We start from the raw sequence: 15,206 nt of genomic DNA, 5'->3' as shown, positions 1-15,206 counted from the left end.
TAGAGCCCCTGGGTTTTCATTTGATCCCTTTGCTTTCTGTGTGTCTTTCTCTTGAGTGAATGTGTCAGAGCTAAACATTCAACTGAGTGAACTTCCATTAGTCGCCTGGCATTGCTTTAGAAAGTGTGCTAAGGCCACACAAGCAAACACAAGGTGGCTACGTCACGTCACCATTGGAATCTACAGAGGGGAGGAGAGGGGACATGATGATACATAAATCTAACTCACCCATGGGACATGACATGATTACACGACACCGAGCCACAGACAGCACATCACTGTTGTGCCTTCTATGGGACACGTCCGGAGAAATCGAGACATGTGCCTTTAGACAGAATTAACAAACTTTCCAAGCAGCATTTCAAAGCCAAACTTGACAAATATAGTCCTAAACTTTAATATTCATATCTTATTAATAACTTGATAAGTGGTAATACAAAAATATGAACTAGGCATCCAGTTATTGCAATTTTGATTTAAACACATTTGCTTGATTTTTACTATCAGAAGACATTACAATTTCAAATAAAAGCATTTGGTAGTACAATAATTATTTTTCATTGGGGTAAGAGATAAGATGATTCCAGAGATATTTACTCACATTGTTTAAACACAACAGTAGAAAGGGTCCTAATGTTACCCTTGTTGAACTTAAATTCCATAGATCTACTGTACATGCCAACCCGGCATTCACGATTTTATTAGAAGGAAGAGGAACACTTGAGTGGTCAAGTTTTTTACTCTGTCCGGCACACTGGGGACATCCAGGTTATTAAAGTGGATTTTAAACAAAAGTATGAAGTCCATTGTAACCGCTAAACATGGCCTCAACACACCATCTTAAGGAAATACTCTTAATTTGAATACACGTTTTTTTGTAGATTTCCATAACAAGATACACCAAATTCTTAGGAAATGTGAATGGATCTTGTGTGTGTTTGTTTTCCCTGTGAAGGTCAGTCAATCTGGATAAGGCACTTTTTCCTGCTAATTTTATGGTTGCAGTTTTTCTATTTTTTGTTTCCTCTTTGCTTTTCATATCAATCAAATCTACCTCTACTGTGATCGTTGTCCTCTATATAATTCTGAGTAAAACATTTGCGCAAAATCCCCTGGTAATCCTGTGTTCAGAAGAATTTGTATTCATTCCCTCAAATGTTTCTTCTGGTGTCACTTTAGACGCATTCACAACTGAAGTTATTGTTATTTTCAACTGGATCTCGTTACTGGGTCCATGAGAGAATTTTGTTTCTAAGAGCTTTTCGGAAGGGATGTTCTTGTGGGTTTCTCTCAGTCCATTTCAATAGAATAACCATTGTCTTCATCAATAGGTGCTGACTCCCCTTCAAATAAATTTGTTTTATGTGGATTTAATTATGAAAGGAATAAATATGTTGCATTTCTATTCACACTCTTGAAGCCACATGATGTATTCTAGTCACACGGACAGCATTTATTATATAAAAACTCTGCAGAATAATATAGTACCATAAAATGGGGGAGCCGCCAGTGCCAGATCAGTAAGGATGCACTTCATCAAATGGTGTAAACCTTAGGAAATACCGGATGGCAAAGGACAGTTCGTGCAAACGTCACCCTTCCTGTCTGCTTCCTCACTTGAATTATTCTTTTGATTGTTGAGGAAATATTCCCTTCTGTAACCAAAGAGACTTCAAATGAACAGCCCAAAGTAACATTCAGGAACGTCTTATTCAGAAAAATGGGGAAATGGACGGACTGTCTGACACACAGAACCAGAAGTGTGACTTGTTGGGGTATCTTATTTTTTAACTTCAAGAAATGTCAGAACCAGTCAGTTGTTACACACAGGCATGTATTAACTGGAAAAGGTACAGGACCCTTCCTTAAAAGAAAACCTTTTTTTTTTATCCTTTTTCCATTTTTTAATAAAAAAGTTATAAATTATTTTCCATTTATTTAAGTAAATGTTTTCTTCTTTGCCACGGTCTCTCAGTCCTATTTACAGACAAACTGGTCTACCATTTCTGAGCACCGTTTACACTTCACATAGCAACACCAGTGGAACTTGCAATTACAGCGCTCATACTGGTAGGCCTTGAACTGGTCATAACCCCGGCCACAGCACATGAGTTCACAGCCGTCCATCCCCTCAGATGTCTTATTGCAGAGACGTCCCTGTGTGCCCAGGGAACCAGTGGTCTCGTTCCGCAGGCAGTAGTCTGGACTTTGATCGATGTACACCAAGTCTTCGGAGGTGGGAGGATTGAAGCGAGTGTTGACCAGCTCCAGCTTGCCTTTGCGATTGATCTTCATGGCAGCTGCACTGTCATACTTCTCCTTGAGGAATTCTCCTACCTTCCGGAAGTCAGCCAATTGCAGCCAGCATGTCTTGAGACTGCAGGAACCTGACACTCCGTGACATTTGCAGGCCACATCTGCGAGTTTTTGGACAGCCTGAAATGAAAAAGAGGCAGATTTGAAATGATGAACTCTTCCAATCAAAATTTAATCAAAGATGTTGAACAAATGACATGATTTAAGTGTGCTATCGGTTTCCAAACTGCTAACTTTTAGGCCATATATTTTAAATTATGAGAAAATTAGAAACAGTGAAACATGCGGGCACATCATTTGGAAATTATGCTGGCTGATACCGCCTGGTAATTTACAGCAATACCAAGCAATCTGAATCTGCTTGCAAATTTCATGGTGAAAGCCATCTACGATGTTGGTTTTATAATTCAAACTGATTCTACTGTATAATGCACACCTAGTAGTTTAATTAAATGATGAAATTATTGATGTTGCACACCTAAGTTGCACTTGTTATCTAAAACAAAGCATTCCATTTCTTGTTTGTAATGTAAGTGGCACAGAGGTGCTGGAGAACTACTGCCTCACAGTTGCCCCCCAAGTGCACTCAGTGTATGCTTGAAGTTTGCACGTTCTGCACATGCTGACATGGGTTTTTAGCACATTCTCTGGTTTCCACTGATATCCCAAAGAAGTGCATGGTACTCTGATTATTGTCTCTCTCTAAAGTGACCTAATATGGAGTCTGTGATTGGCTGACATGCCTGTAATGGAAAGATCAGAATAGAGGATAGATAACAAACTCCAACTTTTGCTTTCTTTTGTATGGGAGGAATTTTCTGCAATAAAGGAAATAAAAATGAAAATTAGAAAATGAAAATGCAATCTGTCTTTTGCATTTTATTTCCAAAGTCTGCGTGCAAGAATGCTGCAAAATGTACAATGTATCACAAACCAAATTCGTCTGCAGTATCTTGAAATGCAAACAAGGAGCAACTACACGTGAAATCTCTTAAAATGGTGAACCCGAATGCACGTGGCATCCAATACTGAAAAGGTACTGGCACAGATCTGAAGGAATGGGAGCCACTATGACTGGAGATCACCGTCCTGTACTAGCCTTCTTCTGGCATGAGAGCTGTTGAAATAATGTATGTCATCTTCTACCTGGTGTGCAGATGAAGGCCTACAAGTTGTATCACTTACTATCCATGGTAAAGCTGTTCAGCATGGGTGACCCTGCCAGGAGTACAAGACTACAAATGACACAACTGTAGGGTTCATCATCTCCTGCATGCCTCTGGTACAAAATGATTTTCACTTACACGTCCTCAAAATTTGCTGATTATACGAAAATCTGAATCCTGCCTTGTTCCTCTACACCACCTGTAGCAGCTGCAACTGCTGTTGTGACACGGCTAAAAGAGGTGCCTTGGAAAGAAAGGTGAATAAAATAAGACTAAGGCGCCATAGGCAGCCAATGTTTTTAGAGGTAGCATAGGGTGGAATAGGCCCAGGCACTCCAGAAATCTGACACGTGTGGATTGAAGGACCACACTAGAGTAGTGATAAGCAGTGGAGGCAGAAGTGAGCTACTCAGCATCACGGAGAGCTCATTGAAGTAATTGACTAGATCAGCTGAATGTGTGCTGTGATTAGAAGGACCCCACAACTATTCTTGGGTCTTCTCCTGCCTTGTTAATATGCATGGCACATGTCTTTATTGATCTATAACTGAAAAAGGAGTATACTTGAAAATCATACCTTAGCTGTTAAGACAATACAATTGCTAACCCTAATTTGACAGTCTAAACTCATTTAACATTCTAAGTGATTTCCATAGACAAAAAATTCAAACATTTGTTATTACATCTATAATGTCTGTAAAAGTCTGCATAGCTCTTTAAGAAAGTTTCCAGTTTCTGTAAAACAAAAGAAATTAAGGATCCCAGTGTGTAACCAAGTCTGTTTACTTAAACAGCACCTCAAACAGAGCCAGCGTGTATTCTCGCAGCATCAGGCACAAAGCAGCCTTGAATGGGGTGTCCAGCCCATCACAGGTCCTACTCACTCTCACAAGGGAACAATTAGATGTTCAAATCAACCTAATATGCATATGTGGGAGGAAAACTAGAGCATCCACTGAAAACTCACACATGGGGAGAACATGCTGACTCCACTCAAATGGCAGCTGGAAGTGGGATTCAAACCCAGGATGACAGATCTATGGGGCAGCAACACTAACCATAGAACTGCTATGTTGCCCTACTGTGTCTGATTAGACTGCCTACACAAGATAATAAATACTGTGTGATTTGTAATAGCTGACCTTGCATACTATAAACTAAAACAACTGAGTCTTGTCTATTTAATGTTACTTAAGTTCACACAGTTCTGGCACCTGTGCAGAGTAAATAAAAAAGGAAAGAAAACAATTGTTACGCAAAACTTCACAGTTTCACAATGAATTCCTCTAGTAATTTATTGATGGGAATTTATAGTCATTGCTCAAATTAAAGCCTTAATTATTTTTTTTTTATAAAACTAACAAACTATATCACCATTCATCCACTATTTATGTTCATTTTCTCAGCTCAGTTGAATTTAAAAAAAGTCCTGACAATGTAAACATTAAAACTCGAATCTTCTGAGACTGAGTGACAGGGAGCAGTTGGCATGAGGGAGAAGATATTAATTGACCAACTATCACATGGGAATCCTGACCAACAACAACCATTCAGTGCTGATGAACTGCTCTTCAGTTGTCATTTTCAGTTGTTTTATTGCCATACTGACCGTGACAAGAACAGAGAACTACCTCTAGAATAGATAAGGATTAGGGAAAAGGCCCATCAAGGAGTTCAGAAACAAAAGAGACTGTAATAACAGAGTTCACCTGCATGCAACTCTGCATAGTGGGCCATGTCATTAAATGGAATGAAAACCTCTGTGGAAAATCCAGGTGGTGAGAGAGGGATAGAGATGGAGGTTGTGCCATCCTGGGAGGTAGACTGCAATATTCCCCTGAGGACACTAGAGGACAACAAAACTCATCACTAAAGGGTGAGGCCTTAACCTTAGTTCAATGATAATGTTACGGGATGGATACTTTTAGGTTCCATTTATGTTAATCCATTTGGAACTAATAGATAGATAGATAGATAGATAGATAGATAGATAGATAGATAGATAGATAGATAGATAGATAGATAGATAGATAGATAGATAGATAGATAGATAGATAGATAGAACTTTACTAATCCTAAAGGAAATTTGTAGGGTTATAGCAGCATATAAAAACACACAAAATATACAGTACAAATAACAAGCATGCTCATAGTCTTACATATGCTAAAACATTACAAATACACATAAAACAATGAATTCTCATTAAGTAGGTTAACAAAGTGTATGTATTTACTAGGTGTAAAGTGCGTAGAATTGAACGTATTTATAAGTTACAATATGCCTGTCAATAGCATTGCATACTGCACATAGCGTCATTTTCTGTTAAAATGTCTGTTATGTACTTAATAATTATATTTTACCTGTGAACTTTTTACAGCACTCTAAGTCCACACTCAGTAGATAGTGCTATACAAGACAACACATTGAATCAGGGGGCAGCACGATTATCCTACTGTAAAGAAACGAGCCCCTAATATGCAACCCAGAATGCCTGCACACGTGTGCCATAATAATGCTGCTCAGGGCACACAGTGTGGTCCCCCAGGGGGCACTAGACTTTAGGTGGAAACAGCACACTTGATCCCCAAGATGACTGAAAGGCCACCTTCAGCAGTCTTGAGTTGAAAGGTGTGTTGTGTGAAAGCTTTCTGGTGACAGGCTTGAGTTTAGAAATCACACTAGCCAACAGCCCGGGGCTGTCAATCTGGTTAGGAAAGCCCAATGGAGCAGCATATGCTACTTGTTTCGTGCATTTCTTGGTAATGTCCCTGTGATTATTTCCCTTGTGCATTTCTCAGTTTAAATAAACAATTCTTTCGATACACTTTGGATTTATTTTGCATTACTGCTGGTGTGTGGAGACAGCAGGGGGCGCACTCCTGTCACGCTATACCCCATAGTGTATCCTTCCATTCTCCAACCCTATCAACCAGTTCAGCCCAATACAAAGAATTACAAACGTATTTTTGAACATATTAACGTGCAAAATGTTAATCAACAGCAAAAGAATACACTGTTACAAGAAACAGTTATGTAATAGTCAGCTATTAACAGTGCTGTCTTAATTATTTACTTTTAATAATCATTTCATTTGTTAATGATAATTTCTTACACAATGCTGGACCTGCTTTTATTATTTCACACTTCAGCTATTGACACAACCCATCTGGCAATGCTAAATTTAGATTTACATTTCTGTTGTAAAATTTACTCTGCTGCAATTTATTGTTTCCTGTCGGGCACTAGGTGACAGAGGTCACCATGAAAGCAGCCCTATAAAATAAAGTGACTGATTGAGTTGCTTAAAAATACCGCAAGATGTTTAGGAAATGAGCACCAGGACTAATCTGGGATGTGTCTGAAAGGGGGATGGAAATGCATTCTTTCTGCTGAACAATCAGAAAAGAAGTTCTGATGAGGAAAGAGGCCAGATGTCCCAGTCTAGCAGCAGAAGCCGTCTGCTATTTGAAGGTCTGAATGGCCCGCCATTGTACGACAATTATCCATCTACCCATTACTAAACCCTCGCAATCCAGTTCAGGGTCATGGCGATAGCATTGTTGGAAAGCAGCTCTGTGCAGGAGGGCACACTTATTCACACACCTGACGCGGACTGAACATCATTTTTTCTGGGGATAGCGAGAACTTGCAAACAGCACACACACTGCGATCAAGCAGGGAACTGAAATCAAGGCCTCAGAAAAGGGTGGCGGCATCACTGACCACTGCCCCACCATGCTGCTTACATTAATGTTTACAATTATGTTATTGTGTTTTAGCCCTTAGATCTACGTTTTTTTCACCACAAAACAGAAACAACATAATATAATATAGTAGGAACTGTTGTCTATTAAGAAAACCTGTGTGCCTGACTCTCTGCTGTAAGTTGCTTAGATGGAATATTTGTGGGTAAATACTCCATTCCTCTAAGAAAGAAATAAACAGATTCATAAAACAAGACTGACCCCTTCTGGACAGTAAGAAACAGAAATTGAAGTCCTGTGCTTTCTAGTTCTGCTTACTCCATACCTGCCAACCAGTCCAACTCCACCCCCATCGCTGACCTTTGAGTCAAACCGTATCATCAGCGGGAGAAAAAACTCAAAACTGTAAACATTCAAGAAAATAGAATGTAAATCAGCGGCAGACAGCTTAACTGGCCTGCTCCTCCTCCCCAGTGTCTCTTCATTCAGCGTAGATGAAACTAATTGTAATCCCAGGAGAGGTGTCCCATTGAGCCGTTTGAACAGCCATTATACATATTTCCAACAACAGCATGCATGCATTTCAGAGGACAAAACTTTCAATACCAACCCAGACAGAAAAGAAATGTTTTAAATACTCAAGAATTATGGAGGAAGGAAGCGGTGTACAGCATCACCTTGTCGGCTGCAGTGCATTTCAAATGACAACTTTAAAACAGGAAGAATCTGAAGCAAGAGTCTCTCACTGGACTGCAAACAGACCACCAAAACATTGGCCCAGAGGTACGCAGACATGGAGCAGGTGCTACTTTACTTAAGATGCCCCTTCATTCTGTTAGACTCTTTTTATCCTTAATAAAAGAACTTCCCTCTGCCCTAAGAAGATAAGCCACTTAAAAGCTTATGCCATCATTTTTATTCTTCCCATAGTGCACAAAGTCTACTCCTCATGTAAGCAGATGAGACTGTCAAATAGGTGGCAGCAGAAACCAAGATGGATTTCTAGTTGTTTCAATGACAGACCTCTGAATGTGCCCTTGTGGCCACTACAACTGTCATTACATATTTCTTTTAATATATTAGGGTAATTCCAAGAAACAGTTTCTATCTTGTTATTCAACCAAAAGTGAGCCCTGTGCAGCAGTTCTTTTCATTTGTATCATTTTGTCTTATTGTCTATTCTGCATTCTTTTTCCTTGAACCTGTGGCTGCCAGGATTGGCTTCAATGCCCTGAAAATGCATAAATAAATAAAAATATTCCCATTATAGGTTACTCTAAAAGGCGCTATATTTTTTTTACTATTGTCTTCTGAAAAGTACATAATTCATTAATTATATCATATATTGATTAAAGTTAAGCTATGTGTATCAGACTTGAAAGCAGCTCTGTAGCAGCCTCAATGGAAAGTGTGCTATTCTGAAAATAAATTGAACTTTATTGATTACGAGTGTAGAATATAATCAACACTCAGATCCCAGTTCAGTTGACTGCTGTAGCACTGGTGGGTATTTTTAGAGTTCTTGCCAGGACTGAACCCAGTATTTTCGAAACAGGTTCTACCCCTTTGCTACAATATAATGGAAAAAGTGGCATCAGAAAATAGACTAATCTTTAAGTGATTAATTTTCAGTGATCCAAGTTTTCATAATTTATAATCAACCATTCTAACTGCAGAAAATGGAAACATGATTACAACGAACAGCAGGAGCCAACCTCTGATTAAGAATCTGCTCAGCGACCGCACAGTATCCCCACTGATTAGGGTCGGAAGGCCATCTCTGAAACCGTCAAGTGGGGTCCACAGACCTGTCTTCTACATCTTCCTTCAGTCTGTTGCCTATAAGGCTTCTAAATGAGTGACTGTCTAAACAAATGTGAGGCCCTACCAGTAAATTGTTTATCACATAAAAAAAAAAAAACTTGACAAAACAACATGATGCACTTTTTACAACTGGCCCAGAAGAGAGTCTGTTTTCCTGATTAGTAAAATGAAGGCCGCAATTTCTGCATCAGCCACTTGGAACAAAAACCTTTGTGCAGGCTTGTGTATTTCTCTTTTGACACCCAGTAATGCTGCCCTACCTGAATCCTGCCAGCAAGGCTGTAGAAACAATAAATGCCAGAGTGTTCTTTGTTCTTTACAACAGGGATCTATTAACATACCACACCATCCTTTCTTTCACCGCACCAGTGCTTCTGACAGAGGTCTCAGCTTGCAATGGCATCTAATTAAAGAACAACATCCTGGGGTTTGTTTACAGCAGAAGCAGCACCCTCCGGACAGATCCCCCACCACCTCACCCCACCCCCTACTTTATTATTGCTTTGCTCACTGGGCTTAATGGTGTCTCACCAGCACCTGGGCTGGCATCCACTCACTGCCTAGCCTTAGATCGATCAATTAATCACGGTTTTATTTGACAGCTAGTTAAGTTAATGGGTGACGCCAAGTTGGTCCCTTTCTGGTTAAATAGAATATGTACAAATGGAGGTGTCCGGTGATGGACTGGCATAATATCTAAGACTGGCTCCAGCATAGCTGGTAAAGCTGCTGGGATTGGACCTTCACTGCTACAACAGCCTCAAATAATGAATAAATGAATACTTTAAAAAACAATACAGCAATTATTTATGATTAGAGATCAAAATTGGATGATTTCCATTATTAACATCCATCCATTATCCAACCCGCTATATCCTAACTACGGGGGACTGCTGGAGCCAATCCCAGCCAACACAGGGCGCAAGGCAGTAAATAAACCCTGGGCAGGGCATCAGCCCACCGCAGGGCCATTATTAACATGAGTTGATTTATTTTTGACTGGCTTTTTTAACAAATATAATCTTGTAAGCAAAAGGCATCCTCTCATTAACTGAAACCAAACTAAGAAAAAGTCAGCATGCCTGTACACACTACAGATTTCTAACTTGAATGGATTCATTAATCATTGTAAGCAAAGTTTAAGTAATCCATGCTTCCAAAGCTACTTATACACTACTACGTTTTCATTTAAATGAAAACAATCTCCAACCACACTAGCATTTTCAGACCATATAATGACATTTCCTACTTTCATTTAGGAAAGTACACTCTCACCATAAACACTAAAGTAACATAGACATTCGTCCACACTGTGCATGTTCACATCAGCAGAGAACTTCTTAAAGAGATAGATAGATAGATAGATAGATAGATAGATAGATAGATAGATAGATAGATAGATAGATAGATAGATAGATAGATAGATAGATAGATAGATAGATACTTTATTAATCCCAATGGGAAATTCACATACTCCAGCAGCAGCATACTGATAAAAAACAATATTAAATTAAAAAGTGATAAAAATGCAGGTATATCAGACAATAACTTTGTATAATGTTAACGTTTACCCCCCTAAGGTGGAACTGAAGAGTTGCATAGTAGGGGGAAGAGTAGTAAAAAGTAGTAAAAAGTGTCCAGGGAACGAGTCCACATAAAAGTTAGTGGTAGAAGTGATCAGTGAAATAGAGAAAAAGGTAGAAAGATTAAGTCGTACAAGGAGTTGCCGGAAAGGCTGCCACTCGCGTCGATAGTTATGCTACCCATCGGGGGATTTATCACAAGTAAATTATTAGCCTTTTGCACAATTGTGAAGCTTTCAAGCTTTGTAAAACACAGTTTAGACAAGTAAGCAACACAACAAGTGAAATGAAAAGCAACTGTTCTATGTTCGCTATGTGGAAATATGATTTTCTTCCGCGAAGAGTGGCCACTCAGGGAATGAGATTTTGTAATGAGCAGCATACAGTCAGGGAAGAGCTTCATAATAAGCTCAAACAAATTAGAGACTGCATTTTAAAAGTCTACACTTTTACTTATACACACTGCAACACCAAGTCAGCATTTTCAGAAGCATATAGTTTCAGCTTTCAGGGGTTAAAAATTCTGGGGTTGTGTGGACGAAAGTCAACAATGGAGACTAATGACTGCATTTTTAAATGCAAACATAGTAGTGTGGGCAAAACTGTTCCACTTTCCCATCCCAAATCCATAATGAAGTGCTGAAGGAGGATATATTTTTAATGTAATGCTTACCAGCATAAGATTTATTGATGAAGTGCTAAATCAAACATCAATTACTTCTCAAACCCTACTGATCGTAAGTGGGACTTATGTTCCACATGTAAGTGATATTAGGGTGTTGTATCATGGTAGCCATTGTGGATGCAATGCTTCACTTTTCATTACATATAAGAGATGAAAGCTTTGAGCTTTAGGGGGAATACTAATATACCGGTGGGCCACATGCGTCCTTCGCATCACAATGGAACTTTGGAGATGTTTCATAGAAAATTCACTCAATTGCAAAGATTGGCAGGACTGGTAATCATCCATCAATGTAAAGATATTTTTTTAAGACAGAAGCAAAATATGTACACAGTAAGAGGCAATCAGAAGCAGGTATGCAGGGGGCGGCAAAATCACTGATTGCCCCAACTCACCACTCCTATTTACAACATGCACAAATAACTCCTGTTTGGGTGGGGAAATGGTCCCCTTCCCCCTCACGTAATCCCACCTATAATGTGGATTGCATGTAATAAACTACTAAACCGTCACCTCTATTGGAATTGTCAGTATGGGCAACATTTAAATAAATACAACTGAATGAAATGAAAGTGCATTAAGATCAAGATAATGGAGTTCACTGAGTTAGATATTCAATCCATCAAAGACTCTAAGAATTTAGTTGAATATAGACTAAGGAAATGGTTTTTTTTTTACAAGTGGTATTATTTGAAATGTACAATGTTAATAATTACATAAATACTGAATTTGAATATCTCAAGATGAATTTAAAAGATCTGGACCCTGTTCATGATAACATTTTCCTGCCTTTTAACATATTTTGGGATTTCTCTGTTCGCCCTTCTTTTTCATGTTTATTGACAAGCCCGCACATTTCTGTCATTACATCCATTTTGATAAAAGGGAAAAATGGGTGGATAATCAAAGGTCTAAATTTAGAACTTCTTTTTCATGTTTATTTGCTGCATGTGGTAGACCATCCTGAATCCTGGAATAACAGTGAGGAGTTTGCTATTTTTATTTGCGGTAGAAGAATGGCATTAACAGGAGAAGCACACAGGGTGCAATACTGAAATGAACCACCCCACCAATGCAGGGTGTTTTACCCACAGACAAGCAGCCCTCGTCTGCACCTTGTAAGCCTCTCACTAGATTTCTTATAGTTGCTCCAGGCCCATCACCACTTTTGCATGATCAGGCGCATGAACACAGCAGTGACAAGATACATACTGTATCCCAAAGCTTCTGCATTTCCACCATGAAAGACCTTAAGCACTTGTTTCTTCAATATTTAGCTCCCTATTATTAATGCTAACTCACTGTTAAAAAGCCTTCCATGTCTTCTCAGTTTGGTTTCTGTTCTGTACAGTTATACTGTAAGGAGAGATCAAGACATGTCTGATTTTTATAATGGCTGCAGCTTGCATTACAAAATATAATCATTGTGTCTTCAGCTAATCTGCTGGGGCTGTACAAGCATTCTGGCACCTATTTGAATGAAAATGCAGTATAAAATTGTTTTTATTAGTATTGTATAGTGCAATTGTGCATTAAGTTTTGAGTGCTGCTATAACAGAACCCAAGTGAACAGCCCTAAGTCATGTCATTTTGACGCCTTCTCCTTGTTCAAAGTAACAGTTACAAGGCAAACAAAGCATATTCTCCAGTACGTTGTTTCAGCATCACAGAGATCACAGTTGTGTGTTCAGAGATGGACTGCTATTCTGTTTGCTCAATTTCCTTGAGGTCCATTATCACCAAAGTGTCCCAGATCTGCTAACCACGAGAACCACTTCAGAAACAGCTATTAGATGAGCCATCAAAGTCCTAGCATGATTAGCCTGGATTATTGACAGCAACCTAACCCTGTAATCTCAGGAGCTGCCGTAGCCATGTGGGTTATGGTTTATTTGACTGAGCGAGGCTGTGTGAAGCAGCACCAGGGGTCTGTAACTACAAAGATTAAAGAAAGGGAAGTGTGAATTGGTATCAGACTCTCAATGATTTACTTCCTGATCACAAGAATTTTGTCTCCTTTTAGTAGAACGAGTTGGGTTGCCAATGTTTTACTTTTTTTTTTTCAGACAGCCCTCAATTTTATTGAAAATCGGGCTGGCAGAAAATGCTTGATAATAGCGGAACATTCTTATTCTAGCCTCCAGCTTACTATTTCTCCACATGGCATTGATTTAATGCCTTTACAAGCCATCTTCTTAGAGCCGAGACATATTTCATGTAAAGATGATGATTGGTTGCTCTAAATGAAGCCAAACACCACACGTACAGATGAAAAGCTTTTGTAATGAACATTTTCATTCAGTCTCAGTACTGTCTCCTCAAGGTGACACAAATAGAAAAACTAATTCCTCAGTAGCCTCTTACAAAGTCATACTTTTGGTAAAAAAAAAAAATTTAAACCATCATCTTGACATGTATGTGATGGAAATGAATTGCCATTTAAAAAAATGGTTTAACCAGCTTTACATGGAAAAGAGCATAAAAAGAACATCCCAGGTTACAACCCTTTTTAAATCTTATGTTTATTTTTCAGTAAAGTGCAATGCATTATTTCCTTAATTTTAACTAATATTGGAGCTCAAGCAGCCATCCCCAACACCTCCTTCCACCTTGGAAAGGCCCTGCTCATTCATTCTTAAGGCTAATCATGTAAAATTTTGTATCCAGTCTGGGATGCACTTATTATACCACACAAAACTTCGCCAGGACATACATACTTATTAACTTTCTACTATAATGTATATGTCATTTTGTTCACTCAAGGTTGCCAAATATCATATTTATTTGTAGTTTTAATGTGAACACGACCACTTAAGCTGATGTCACATCACGCAACTTCTGGTCAAGGGGCATCGTCAGATTTGCCAACTGCAGTTGCTGATCACATCGCTGGACCACGCTGATTTGAACAACTGAAAATCACTGCCCATGTCACATTTATTGACTGAGAGCTGATCTTCCAGTGCAGTTGTGTTTCCCCTTTTTTTTTTTTGACAGCCAATAGCGTGTGGCATTACTGAGCCGGTGCTTTACAAAGAGTTAACAGCTATGGAGAGTTAAGTCACTTTTTTTATCTTTTTTTCCTTTTCTATTGTGGTATGTAAAACACAGGACAACAGAGGGACTAGCTTCTCTTCTGTTCGCGAGGTAAAAAAACACCTGCATTCCTTATTCTTCATTGCTACATTAAATTCATTGCATTTCCAGATGAACATTGATCAGTTGTCAGCTGTTATGCACACAAAGACCACCCCTATGACTAAAGACAAAACTAAACCTGAAGGAGCGAGTCACTGACTAGTTGGAGTGAGTAGCTGGGTATGTCACATTACACGACTGTACAATCATCTCTCTAAGACTGTGTAAATGAAAGCTACAACTGAAAATTGCTGAAAGGGTTGTGAAATGTGACACAGACTTTAGTGCAGTCTCTTTCTTCCATCCAATCAAGTCAGAGTACCAAAGTACCATACCCAACAGTGATAATATCAGCCCTGTTTCCTACTTCCTCTTGAATATTTTCTACCCTGACGACACAATGTTTCCATGCTTAATAAGCTTACAACAAATCAAGGAAAGCAGCTCGTATAAACACAGTGTTAAAATACAATCTACCACACAACGTGAAAGGTTTGCATTCAGATATATTTAAGTGTGTTACATGGCACTAAAACTCACATTTCTATTGATTGTGCACTGTCAACATCATGAATGAGAACATAACAATAAGCACTATCAGGTCTTTCCCCTGCCATCCAGTTTATAAGTTCATACTGTACTTTTACTTAGCTTTTTTTTAAGTATTTTAATCAAAGTCAAATAGATGTATCTGCTATGTGAAAAATTATGACTCCATTATCTGAGCAAAGTACATTAAATTACCAAAGGTCTGTGCATACCTGACCATCACATCTATGTGAGCTTGTT

At 38.9% G+C, this 15,206-nt stretch overlaps 1 protein-coding gene across 8 annotated transcripts in view; it reads right to left on the bottom strand.

The window, feature by feature from the left end:
• Positions 1 to 373: 373 nt before the first annotated feature.
• wnt5b (wingless-type MMTV integration site family, member 5b) overlaps positions 374 to 15,206 on the bottom strand; it is a 353,134-nt gene continuing 338,301 nt past the window's right edge. For all 8 annotated transcript variants that reach the window (XM_039760581.1, XM_039760577.1, XM_039760582.1 and 5 more), the window contains one exon: positions 374 to 2,436. In XM_039760581.1, coding sequence (XP_039616515.1) covers positions 1,978 to 2,436 — 459 coding nt within the window. In that variant the 3' untranslated portion in view covers positions 374 to 1,977. The remainder of the gene's footprint in view (positions 2,437 to 15,206) is intronic.

The sequence above is a fragment of the Polypterus senegalus genome, chromosome 8 (assembly GCF_016835505.1).
Source record: "Polypterus senegalus isolate Bchr_013 chromosome 8, ASM1683550v1, whole genome shotgun sequence".
Lineage (NCBI taxonomy): Eukaryota > Metazoa > Chordata > Cladistia > Polypteriformes > Polypteridae > Polypterus > Polypterus senegalus.
Note: the sequence above shows the minus strand (reverse complement) of the source record. Positions and strands in the feature narration are given on the sequence as shown.